The sequence below is a fragment of the Labeo rohita genome, chromosome 4, assembly GCF_022985175.1.
Source record: "Labeo rohita strain BAU-BD-2019 chromosome 4, IGBB_LRoh.1.0, whole genome shotgun sequence".
Classification (NCBI taxonomy): Eukaryota; Metazoa; Chordata; class Actinopteri; order Cypriniformes; family Cyprinidae; genus Labeo; species Labeo rohita.
The window spans coordinates 27,678,570-27,692,162 of record NC_066872.1 but is presented as its reverse complement, the minus strand read 5'-3'; the positions used below and the strand labels follow the sequence as shown (position 1 = coordinate 27,692,162).

At 38.5% G+C, this 13,593-nt stretch overlaps 1 protein-coding gene across 5 annotated transcripts in view; it reads right to left on the bottom strand.

The window, feature by feature from the left end:
- Positions 1-13,593, bottom strand: part of ppp1r12a (protein phosphatase 1, regulatory subunit 12A) — a 79,625-nt gene that overhangs the window by 26,455 nt on the left and 39,577 nt on the right. For 4 of the 5 annotated variants that reach the window (XM_051107556.1, XM_051107559.1, XM_051107557.1 and 1 more), the window contains exons 4-9: positions 6,977-7,136; positions 6,199-6,343; positions 6,014-6,088; positions 5,829-5,920; positions 3,610-3,770; positions 2,814-2,944 (exon numbers count right to left, since the gene is read on the bottom strand). In XM_051107556.1, the coding sequence (XP_050963513.1) occupies positions 2,814-2,944; positions 3,610-3,770; positions 5,829-5,920; positions 6,014-6,088; positions 6,199-6,343; positions 6,977-7,136 (764 nt within the window). Of the gene's footprint in view, positions 1-1,941; positions 2,050-2,813; positions 2,945-3,609; positions 3,771-5,828; positions 5,921-6,013; positions 6,089-6,198; positions 6,344-6,976; positions 7,137-13,593 lie in introns of all 5 variants that reach the window. The other variant, XM_051107561.1, reaches the window with a different exon arrangement.

Sequence of the window (13,593 nt, the reverse complement as noted above, 5' to 3'; positions counted from 1 at the left end):
AATACGGGAGAGTTGGTCTGTAGGGCTGGGCAACCTTTTTATATTTTCTGAATTAAAAAAAAAAAAAAAAAAAAATGAAAAGTATATGTACATGCTCTGATCACAAAATCCACTAAATGAACAAACAAACAGCCAACAAAATAATGTTTAGTATACTGTAAAATAATAATCATAAACAAATAAATATCACATAAATAAATAAAAAAGAAAATTTGCTAAACAAATATTAAAAAAAAACAAACAAACAATATTTTATAAATAAACATAAATAATAAATGTTATAAATAAACAAAGATGTTAGAAGGTACAAGGTAATACACAGGAATACTAAACAGTAGCAGTAAGAAAGTAAAGAAAATAAATAGTTTATTACATTTAAAAATACAAAAATATTTTGCATAGTATATTTTAAATATTCTAAATAAGTAAATAAAATTTAATGAAAATATTTGCAATAAATATAAATACTAAAAAATAAAAATGGACTAACATAGCAAGAAAAACAAATAAACAGCTAACAAATTAATATTTAGTATACTGTATAATAATCAAATAAAGAAAATTTTCAAAAATATATTTAAAAAACAAAAACAACAATTTATTACAAATAAATAAACAAATATAGATGTAGAATATAATAGATAGGAATACTAAATAGTAGTAATAAACAAAATACAAATATTTTATTAAATTTAAAAATACAAAAATATTTATATAGTATATTGTAAATATTCTAAATAAGTAAATGTCATAAAATGAATAAATTTGGCAACAAATATAAATATTTTTAAAAAATTAAACAAACAGCAATAGTATATTGTAAATTTAAATAAGTAAATAAAATGTCATAAAAATATATAAATTCGGCGATAAATATTTAAAAATAAAAATGACCTAAATAAACAAACAAACAGCCAACAAAAAAATATTTAGTATATTGTGAAAAAATAAATAACTGAAATGTTTAAAAAACAAATACAATATTTTATAAAAATAAATAAAGATGTAGACTGTAACACACAGGAATACTAAATAGTAATAATAATGAAACAAATAAAATAAAATATTTTATATAGTACATTGTAAATGTTCTAAATAAATAAAACGTAATAAAAATAAAGATATTTGGCAATAAATATAAATATTAAAATAAATACAATATTTTATAAACAGACAGTAATAATAAAGTAAACAAAATAAAATATTTGTATTCTATTTAAAAATATAAAAATACTTTATATAGTACCTTGTAAATATTCTAAATAAATATAACTGAATAAAAAGAAATTCTGCAATAAATTTAAATATTTAAAAAATAAATACAATGTTTTATAAATAACCAAAAATGTAAAAAGTAACAGAATACTAAATAGTAGTAATAATTAGGCAAACAAATAAAATAAATTTGACAAATATACAAGTTTCTATTTTAAATCAATCTAATGCTGCTAATACTCAACAAACAAACTTTAAGGGAAAAACATGGGAGCCATTTTCACCGATTCAGAAATGTGAACTAAGCTAGTGAATATACCGACTAACAACACAGAAGTCAAAACCAAACATGCCCAATTTCAATCAGTGTTAGTGTTTGCTAACTCATCGGCATCCTGGTGACCTGTTAGGACTTAATAGTAAATGAATTCACCTTGGTCAAAGTACACACAAAACTGAAGTCACTCTGTCATATTTAGTCCACCACATTCAGGTATAAAACTATAACACAAACGAATTTCAACAGAAAACAGCACGTCATCACAGGCACAGCCGCGACTGACAGCAACAACACCATGCAGTGAGCCAGTGACAGGAAAAGGAAATGGTCTCGGATTAGGCAGAGTTAACTGATTGGTTAGGAACGTGGTCATGTTGGGGGGGAACATACAGGGCGGGCGGGAACAATGGGCGGGAATCACAATGCTGAACACACCGAGGCCTCACCATCGCTTTTTTGGGCACAAGTGAAATGCCAGTTTTGCGCAAGCCTTGACGCCACAACGCAGGACAGCCTGGCTCCCCACCAGGCACAAGGGCAGTAATGTTATCAGACTAAAGCCATCCAAGACAACAGCAAAGATGAGTAGAGAGAGAAAAACAGATGATTGTGAAGAAATAAGAAATAAAAAGCAAGAAAAAGGAAGAAACCCTAAATTAAATCAAAAAGCAGCAGCAAAAGAAATAGATACTTCATAATGCACGAGTGACAGAAAAAAAGCGACAGCATAGAAAAAGATTAAATAAATGAAAGCCCGGTCACAGCATACAATGTTTTAAAAGAACTTAATTAAAATTAATATAATTGTTTAAAATTACTTAAAGTACATTTACTTAAAATAGTGAAAAATTCACAATAAATTTGTTCTAAACAACAGCATTTGCTAACAAGCTGTGTTGCGCTCTGATGAAAACCTAACATTGACGTAATTCCCTTACTGTCCAGCAGAGGGAAGCAGGTACACGATAAAGAAGCGTGGAGGACATTTTCTCTCCTCTCAAGTGAAGTGCACAGTCCCAGAATTCACTGCACACTGACAATCCTGAATAAGACGTAGATCAGCTGACTTTTTAGACTTTTTGCGACCATGAAGCCACGTAACATTCTGATTCTGTAACTCCTTCACTGTGTTACAAAACCAAAAGTCACCTTGAAACTAAGACAATAACATTCATTCTGAAAAGCTGCAGATGCAGCTTTCTTGCTTACTGACTCATGCTCAAATACATGCTATAAAGAATGAATGATATTGGCTGGGAGAATTCTGGATGGAGGGAAAGGTGGACAGCAGCACGTTTAAGAGGGGGAATATGTGTACCTTTTTGGTAGGTGAGGTTGGGGTGGTCACCTGGTTGCTTGGGGTAGTTGGGGACGTAACGGTGATACTAGTAGGCGCAGATGCAGGCGTACTGTTGGAAATGCTCGACGGAACAGAAGACTTGGTCTTGTCTGGGAAAAAAAAGAAGAATGTGTAAGTAAATGGACCTTAAAGAAAGTTTTGAGTTGACACAAAAATAAAAATTCTGTTGTTAATTACTCACCGTCAGGTCATTCCAAACTGTAAGACCTTTGTTCATCTTCAGAACACAAATTAAGATATTTTTGATTAAATCCGAGTGCATTGTGACCCTGCATAGACAGCCATGCAACTGACACATTCAAGGCCCAGAAAGGTGGTAAGGACATTGTTAAAATAGTCCATGTAACATCAGTGATTCAACCATAACGTTATGAAGCTACGAGAATAGTTTTTGTGCAAAAAGCTTTATTCAACAATTTCTCCTCTTCGATGTCTGTCTTCGACGTGCATTCAAAATAGTACAACACATGCTATTTTGGACTATTTTAACATTGTCCTTACTACCTTTTTGGGCCTTGGACGAGTCAGTTATGTTGCTGTCTATGCAGGGTCAGAAAGCTTGGATTTAATCAAAAATACCTTAATTTGTGTTCCGACGACGAACGAAGATTTTACAGTTTAGGAATGACATGAGGGTGAGTAATTAATGACAGAATTTTTATTTTTGGGTGAACTCTCCCTTTAAAGATTGCACAAAGTTGCCACACCGCTCGTTGGGAAATCGAATGTGGCGGTCAGTGTTTTGATTAAGTACCTGCTTCGTTCTCAGACTCTGAGTCTTCCTCCTCCTCTTCCTCACTAGAGCAGCTAGACTCATCTTTCTTCCCCTCCCCCTCTTCTTCATCCACCTTCTCTGGCTCCAGAGTCTCGATTCGTGGGACAGTTTTCTCTGGCTCCAGTAGAAGCGTTTCTTTACTAAAGTACAGATGGCACAACTCGGTTAGATCTTCAAAAGCAGTTTGGTTTCGCCATTTTTAAATGGATTAAAGGATTAGATGACTTCCAGAATAAAAATTTCCTCACCCCAATGTCATCCAAGACGTTCATGTCTATCTATCTTCAGTTGAAATTATATTAAGGGTTTTGAGGAAAACATTCCAGGTCCAGGTCCAAACTGCAGTTTCAATGCAGCTTCAAAGGGCTCTACATAAGGGTCTAGCGAAACGATTGGTCTTTTTCTATACTTTTTAACCAAATGCCCGTCTTACACTAGTTCTGTGATGCGCATCTAAGACTTCACACATTGCGTAATCACGTTAAAAGGTCATGCATGATTAGTTGTTCATCAGTGTACTCTGGTTAAAAAGGGAGGGTTGGGCAAAAAACTCTTTCTCCTCCAACTTCAAAATCGTCTGACGTTGTTTTACCTGTTTTTGAAAAGGGCGTCTGATTCTCTTTGCACGTTTTAGGGCTGCCCTTAACTAAAGGTGTTTCTGGTCAACTAGTAGTCGTTCATTTTAAGCATTAGTCGACTATTAGTCGCTTGTTTATTAATAAACCATATAAATCATAATAATGAGCAATTAACTGCCTACATAGCTTAATAAGCACTTTAGCTCGCGTATAAAGCTTTCCACAGCACACTGGCGGATATAATAATTATGAATATGTCAGGGCAAGAGAGGCTGCATTAACATTTTAATAATTTGCTGATAAACTAGGGCTTTCTTTGTTTTCATCTTGAGATGAAGTCAGCAACACAGACTCATCATCTTCACAGTAGCGATGCACCTGTATGCATGTTTCAAACTGATTACATAATCTGGGCAAATTTGTTTTCTATTTCCATTGGTTCATTTAAAAGTAGACATTTCCCTCTCTATGGATATATTTTTCATAATTGTAAGACAAGTATACACAGATCATGTTTCAGAGTTTTATGCTCAAGTTCACAGAGGCCGAGACGGCAGAAAGCTTATCCTGTTTGCTTTATTTTACAAAAGCGCAACGTTTCATTGTTATTGTAAGTGCACACATATAAACGTAAAGTCTTTACAGATTTAAAAGATGTATTACTGTTATCTGTATGGCCAAAAATGACGGAGTATTTGAAGTGATCAAGTGCAAGTGATCGCACCAGCGCCTCCATCTGTTCAGCTTCCACACTCCCCACAGACATTTCAATAGCGCACATTTTTCTAGGTTAACATTAGATTGAGCAGCCATGTAAAGTTGCTACAACATCTTTCAGAAAAGCCATATTTGAGGCCAATGATAGGTGAACGTTTGGATGTCCTGTCTGATGTGCTATATTAGACTTCGCCACTTCCTTCCTGTGTCTTTTTTTTTTCTGCGACTAATAAAATTTTGGTCGACCAAGCCTCTTCTCATCGACTAACGGTTAGTCGCATATTAGGAGGCAGCCCTAGCACATTCGCTTTGTAAACACTGGGTCAGTGTGACCTTTCCAACATGACTATGTAATGCGTGATGTCAAACTAGTGCAAGATGAACATTTGTGGTTAAAAAGTCAATTTTTTTCGTAGAAAATGGCTAATCGTTTCGCTAGATAAGACCCTTACTCCTCGGCTGAGATTGTGTAGAGCCCTTTGAAGCTGCATTGAAACTGCAATTTGGACCATCAACCAGTTGATCCCCATTGAAGTTCATTATATGAAAAAAAAAATGAATGTTTTCCTCAAAAACCTTAACTCTTTTCGACTGAAGAAAGAGAGACATGAACATCTTGGATGACTTGGGGATGAGTAAATTCTCAGGAAATTTTCATTCTGGAAGTAAACTATTATTTTAAGTTCCAGAGCTGAACCCCAGATCACTTTTTCAAACAAACTCAGGTGTGCATCTGAGTTTGGAAAAACCACTTGTATTAACCAAACTCTGATGGCAAACATTAAAACCAAAAGCTCTAGTGGTGTGTTTCTCCTTGACATTTATGGTAAAGTCAAGACACTGAGTAAACAGTACATCAATCCCATCATGGTGGTTTCTCTCTAGTGAGCAGGAGCCATTTACCTCTTCAGTGGTTTCACAGATTGATTATTGTCCCCAGTAGTCGTAGTTTCTATTAAAGGAGACTTCTTAACATCCTTCTTTTCACTCAGAAGCTGAAACAAACACAGAGCGTGTCAAGATAAGGCTTAGGACAAAGCCAAATTCCATTTACGATTGAAGAACCGATGCCAGAAGTGAGAAATTACCAGATTCTGTTTCTTTTGCAGCTCTTCTAAATATCCCAAGATATCTTCATCAGCTACGTCAAACGCCGTCTGGCCCTAAGAATCAAAACTCAACACTTTAAGTGATCAATCCAAAGAAGACTTTGAAGAAGACTAGCACAGATACAGAAGCTAGCAGCACACAGGGAGAACCATAAATCTCATACCACTTTATTGACGATGTCCATATCACACAAATGCTCTACTAGTATCCGGCAGGCCTCTTCTTTGCCCCAGTGTGCAGCAGCGTGGAGCGGAGTCCAGCCATCGTAGTCTTTAATATTTACATCATACCCTGCTTGGATTAAAAGCCTGCAAACAGTCAGAGCGACAAAAATAGCATGATGAGATTAGACAAATCTGGGTTTCTTGGATTTTGGTGCCGCAATCTAAGCTTGGCCTCATTTGCCAAAGTGCACCAACGGGCTCATTTTTCCATTGCCTAGAAGGCAGGTTATGCATGCCAACAGTTAGTCGTCACACATAAAAATACGCATTAGATGTGAAGTTTTCTAAGACTGCAAACACAAAAAAAGCAGTCTATCCGGTTACAATCATGTTGTGTTGGTGCAGCGGCAGATGGAGCATTTGTCACAGTCATTCAACTCTGACAGCCAAAGACCGAAAGCACCATAAACAGAGACGCTACCTAACTCCTGACACACGTCCTGAGCAGTGTTTGTTCAACAGCTCACGATAATCTACTGTAATGGAGACAGATAAACAGGTTACAAACTGTCTCGTCCTGTGTACCAAGACCCTTGGGACATTGAAAGAGTTGAGATGAGATGAACCAAGTACCAAAGTTTCATTAGTTCCATCTTCACTAGCTGCTAAATCTCACTTGTTGGCGAAAGAATAAGACAAATATTATCACAAGTGTCCGCTGAATCCTTTGTGGATGGCAAATGCCAAAATCTTTCTTTTGAAGGCAAGCAAACTTACTTTAAAACCTCAGTGTATCCCTTGGCTGCGGCGACGTGCAGTGCGGTCCCCCCAGACTTGGCGTGCCGGACGTCGTTGATCTGGCCGCTGTTAAGCCATTGTCGCGCATCCCTTAGCATGATCCGCTCCTCCTCTTTCCTGGCCGCCTCGATATCCACGCCTGGAGGGGCAGATCCTTAGGATTAGTACGTATACTTAACCTGCCCAAACTGTAGGATATCCAACAAGGCCAACTACAGGTGAAGGAAAATATATGGCACTTTGGCATGGTAAATTGTTTTTTGATGCGTTAAGAATGCTGAATTAACAGTCACAGAGTTCACTAGGTTGACTACAGTGTCTAACAGTGGCAAAGACTGGTTTGTGAGAAAAAAATAAATACATTTGCCTATAAAAACTATACATGAATGATCCATGTAAAATGCAAAAATAAAATATCTGATAAACAGTACATTTAAAATAAGAGATACATTCTGGAAGCTACCAGGAAGTTCACATTCTTGGTTTTCTTTGATAATCATCATTTAGCATTCAAGCGTGCATAAAAATACTCTATGCATACGTGAATTCTTTTTATTGTTCTGAAAACACAACATGCAAAATAGACCACATTGGAGGGCTGCCAAATGGGTCACTGTGCCTCTAGTCTATATAACCTGCCATTTAGGCATGTAGAGACCTGACAGCATTAAGCTAAAAAAGGAAACAACAATAGAAACTTCGAAGCACGAAACTTTGAAGCAAGCGACCATTTACCATGTCTCTGAATGCTTAGCAACATCTCCACTGAGTGCTAAACCAAAACAAGATCAATGCTTTATATATACAGAAATAAAACTGACAACTACTTGACCTTTCATTTTTGTCAGAATAATGATCGTAAAAGCAGGCATCTCAGATTGCAAATGAACAGCGTTGAGGATCATGCCACATCCCTTTTATGGCCCTAACCCGACCGAATGGTCGGCAGGTGCGGCTGCTGGGGGAGGGGGGGGAGCGAATTGAAGTGACAGATTTTGATCAGTTTAGCTGAAGACATGGGGGCCCATTTTTGACAAGAGAGCTGGAAGTAAGCCAGCGGTATGAAAAAGACGGGGCCATGGGACAACTCTATAGAAATTCCTGCACAAATTCCATGACAGAGCTGGTTTGTGTTGCAAGAAAATACCAAGCGTATGAAGAAATTAGGAGAGTTAAGAATATGTCTTCATCAAGTCTATCAAGCATTAATATCATAGTATTTTCTGGTGTAAAGGGTGATGTCTAGAGAGTAATTCTCCAATATTCTTAAGAGATTTGCATTTGCTGCCAAGGTATAAGGTTAGTAATAAGGTAACAGCTGGTCTCCAAACGCAAATCCAGTTTCTTAAGAATCTCACACAAACAGTTGAGGTCAAAAGTTTACATGCACTTTACAGAATCTGCTAAATGTTAATTATTTGACCAAAATAAGAGGGATCATACAAAATGCATGCTATTTTTTATTTAGCACTGACCTGAATAAGATATTTCACATAAAAGATGTTTACATATAGTCCACTAGAGAAAATAATAGCTGAACTTATATAAATTTAGCCCATTCAAGTTTACATACACTTGATTCTCAGTACTGTGTTGTTACCTCAATGATCCACAGCTGTTTTTTTTCAGTTGGTGATAGGTGTTCAAAAGTCCCTTGTTTGTAAAACTGCCCGCTGTTTATCAGAAAAATCCTTCAGGTCTCACAAATTCTTTGGTTTTTAAGCATTTTAGTGTATTTGAACCCTTTTTCAACGATTGTATGATTTTGACATACATCTTTTCACACTGAGGACAACTGAGGGACTTATACGCAGCTATTACAGAAGGTTCACCAGAACATTTAAGTGTGTATATATATATATGATGATATTTAGGCAAAATAAGAAAATTGTACACATTTTGTACACCCCCGGCTCTTTTTTTTTTTTTTTTTTTTTTTTTTTTCCCGGCCTGTCAGTAACACAGATAACACATGACAGTGTGTATGTGTAGCTATGTTATCATCATTCACGGCCTTTTTTTTTTTTTTTTTTTTTTTTTTTTTTTTTTTATGTATTTAATTAATTTAATTTTATGTACCTTTTTATTTAACCATACTATTACAGACAAGACCGGGGGGATAGAGAAAACGGGGAAAAAAAATAAAATAAAATAAAATAAAAATTGGGGAGAAAGTCAACAGAAGAGGGGGAAAAGAGAGAGAGAGAGAGAGAGAGAGAAGAGAAAAAAAAATAAAAAAAAAAAAAAAAAAAAAAAAAAAGGAGAAGGAGGATAGAGAAAGAGAGAAAAAAAAAAAAAAAGATAATCTGCTTCCATACCTGCTGACAAAAGGAGAAAACACAACAGCAGAGTAACTGCAGCAACAACCAACATCTATATAAATCACAGTAAATACTACATGTTAAATGTTATTGTGCAGCACACATAACTAATATTACAAAACATGTTTTGAAGCAACAGCAGATCAAGACAGTGTGTGTCTGTGAGCACCTGTTTTTACACCAATGTGAATGCTTGTGTGTACACCTGTGTGCACACCTGTGTGTGTGAGCGCGTTTGTGTTCATAAGGTTCTTCCATGTAAATGTTTAATAGTGTGTGTGGGGAACCACAGCCCCGCCCGCAAGGTATGAAGCAGACATGGAGGAGACCCGGGCCCAAACATCCGGATGCCCCCCGAGCACGAGAGTCCCAGGAGAACCACCGCAGGGACAACCGCGCCCCCACCCAGAAAAGGGCAGAGGAGGGCCCGGAGGGGGATCATCCGGCAGCCACAATGCAGACGTCCCAGGGGGGCGTGGCGGCAAGCCCGCAGGTTCCGCCGGCAGCCGGCCACACCAGAGCAGACCGGCCCTGGGCCCGGCGATCCAAGGGCCCCCCCCCCTAGCCGGGCCCAGCAAAGCCAGGGGGCCAGGCCCCGCCAAGCAACCGCCGAGATCGGGCCAGCGCTCACCCGAGCATCCCGCCCGGAGCGAGAAACCACCAACGCACCGGCGGCCGGGGGCATCCTCCACCGGCAGGGCGTGGTGGGGGGCCTGAGATGATGAGTGAGGCGGAGTCTAAGGCCTGACCTGACACGTGGACATAGACAAACAGGCACACATATATACAAGCACACGTTCCCACCCTCATGCACGCAAACAAATATTCACGCACTCGCCCCACATGTAGACATACAAAAATGGACACAGTACCCACAATCACACTCCCCATTTGTACTCTATACTCCTGGATCCAGGCACCACTACCCCCAGAGGGGCAATCAGCGCCAGACCCCGGAGCTGAACCCTCTTCACTCTGGCGTGGAGACAGGAAGACCACCCCGGTACCCCGCAGCAGCAGAGAAGACCACCAGCCCAGACCCTGACCGGATGGCCAGCTCGTCCTCACAGCCCCCAGCCCCGGACAAAGAACAGAGAACAGGGGTGTGAAAAAAAAAAAAAAAAAACACCCCCGGCTCTTAATGCATTGTTTTTCCTTCTGGTGCATCAGTGAGTATTTGAACTTATTATAATAGTTGCATACGAGTCCCTCAGTTGTCCTCAGTGTGAAAAGATGGATCTCAAAAATCATACATTCATTTTTGGAAAGGGTTCCAAAAGGAGGAAAACAAACAAACAAACAAAAAAAACAGCTGTGGATCATTCAGGTAACAACACAGTATTAAGAAATAAGTGTATGTAAACTTTTGAATGGGGTCATTTTTATAAATTTTTTCTTGTGGACTATGTGTAAAGGTCTTTTATGTGAAATTTGTTATTCAGTTCAGTACTTAAAAAAAAAAAAAAAAACATTTTGTATAATCCCTCTTATAATGGTAAAATAATTAATATTTTGCAACTTTTGACCTCAACTGTATGCACAGATATTAAAAATAGCATTTTTCAGGATTTAAGTTACATAATGAAGAGCCAACAAACAAAAACAACAAACCAAAAAGACAAAAAACTAAACAAGAAAACTAAGAAAAATGACAAAATGAAACAAAACTAATTAAATAAAACAAAACAAAAAAGCAAAAAAAAAAAAACTAAACTAAACTAAATGAAACTAAAGTAATTAAAAACAAAAAGCAAAACAAGCAAAAACAAACCAAGGCAAAAAAAAAAAAAATTAAAAAATAAAACCAAACAAAAAAAGTAACAAAAACAAAACCAAACCATGAAAGGGAATAAAAGAAAAAATAAAACAAAACAATATCAGTTGAAAATGCATCCACAGGTAAAGATTAGACATTTACATAATGCGTTTCAGCTGACTGGAAATTTTTAAGCATTGACGAGAGCTTCAAAGTTTGCTTACAGGCACAGTTGATTTGCAAAAGCCATTCACTTTCAAAGAGAGTTGTTGTTTTTCAAGGGCATGTCAGTGGCCAGCGTAAATGCGACATTTGAGTCTCAACACACATGCGGTCACAACACCACACCCGAACTACACGTGCTGCCATTCGTGCAACCAAGCGGCAACCTTCCAGTCTCTCGCTTGAATCCAACACGAAAGTGACTTAAACTGCAATTCATCGACTGACCGCTAGAGACAGGCTCTAAAACAGAGTCAATCCCATAGACACCACCTCCCAAAAAAGTTAAAACGACCAACTTCAGCTAGGTGGGCGTGGTTTCAGCAACCAGGCACCTCAGCTCCACCCACGCTCCGCTTGTTCACCCATTTTTTCGATTACCCAGGAGTGACGTGCTGCCAAGATGACGACGAGCGTCTCCACCCACTTTGGGCTTCTAAGACGCTCTTCAGAAACCTAGGGGTGACGTTTTATACTGTCTATGTGTTTTCTCCTTACGAACATTAGTTCTTTATTTGCCAGTGCAAACCAGAGCACCAGCACAGCCCAGCAACCCAGGACAAAAGGCAGAGGATATACTGTCGACGGGCTCTCGGGATGCAGATTGCTCAAAATGGTGAACACGTAGCGATGTCACCAATGGCTCTGCTAATTCAACACGGCCAACGGAGGGGGAAAAAAACAGCTTTGCTTTGTCTTTCCTTCTTAATAGGTTTGAGTGCATTGTGTAACAGACAGCTGATGAGCATAATGGCTCTTTTCTCTCGTCTGAAAACCAAGGCTGCACGTACCGAGTAAAAACAGGTAGAACAAAAGTGCACTGAGTGCCAAGAGAATAAGCAGCCTCTATAAAAGCACGAGACCAATTGACCTCCACAAGAGAACTAAACAACAGCCAAAAGCATTGGATAGGAGCTTGGATTTACAACTAAAATATATTCGCTTATAAAAGCCTTTATATACTAAGCGAAATCGAGGAAGAAACTTGTGTGAGGTCATTTAAAGATGACAAATAAGATGGAAAAAGTTTGTTTGGCGTTCGAGGAGAGTTAGTTACAGCTAGTAAGCTACAATTGGTCCATTGGTCCATTGTCACTCTAATTGAAAGCGTTGAGATGTTTGCTAACAGTAAACTGTTGTGAATAAGACCTTCCCTTCGAGTATATCGAGGCCTTTTGGGTTCTTTTACATAAGGTACATTAATCCCCTTCATCCGAAAAGTCAGTTTTTGTCAGACAGATTACGTCACCATCCACGATGGACTTAGCGCCTCCGACGTCTGATTTTCCGAGCAACAAGAGCTGGAAAAATCCGTTGCTTTGGCTAGGAGAGGCTCCCTGTCACCTGATTTCGGTGGAAATGAGCAACTGCTAATAGGGCTGAGGGATGACCCTGCTGAGGGGGTGGTGGTAGTGGTCTCTGCTTAAGTTTAACCTCATGACTGGGGTCTCGTTCAAACGGAGACCGCGAGTGGGAAAAAAGATAATCACATTAGAGGTTGAAGGTATTATACAACACTCACTGTTACATAATGCCATCTCTGAGCTTAGAATAGTGCTGTGCCTTATAATACAATACATGAATAAAGCGTGGGCTCCTGTTCTAGTCTGACCACTGAACGACAAGCATCCTTCATCACAAGAAAAAGGTTTTACCAGCAACATGATTTCTAAGGCTGCAAAGGGAGAATTGTGCGGTGGACATCTGCAGGGGTCTATAACTTCTTCAAAGCTGAAGAGTGTCCTTCAACCCTCAAATGAAAGCTGACAGCTGCCATTGGCTGGGCCACACTGGATGGCCATGAGCGTGGGCTGAATTGCGAATGTTATATAACTTGCTCTTAAAGAGTGTGACATGCTAACAGCAGGGCAGAGCAATTATCAACAAATTCACGCTGCATGTTGAGCTGTTGGGAGCGATAAAGGACAAGCGCAAGCTCGGTTTGTGCTCACTGAGATTTGTCTTGCCGCATAACCAATTCGAGGCTCGCGTTTCAGCTACTGTGGATTTGCTGCTAGCCAAAACCACAAAAGATGAGGAAGGCATATGATTATCACAAAATAAAGAGAAAATATTAGCATGCCTTGGTCGGCCAAAATGAATTTTTCAATGGCCAATACCAATATCTAGTCAAAATTGACTTGAGGCTGTTCTGGAAACGATGAAAGTAAGAAAAGCTGATTCATTTTATGCTTTTTCTTCCTTTTTGGTTTCTGCATGTAAGGTTGTACCACATGACTGGGGGACAAAACCAGCTTCACTGTTTGCTAAAGGGTCATGAAATGGAAAAACAAAAT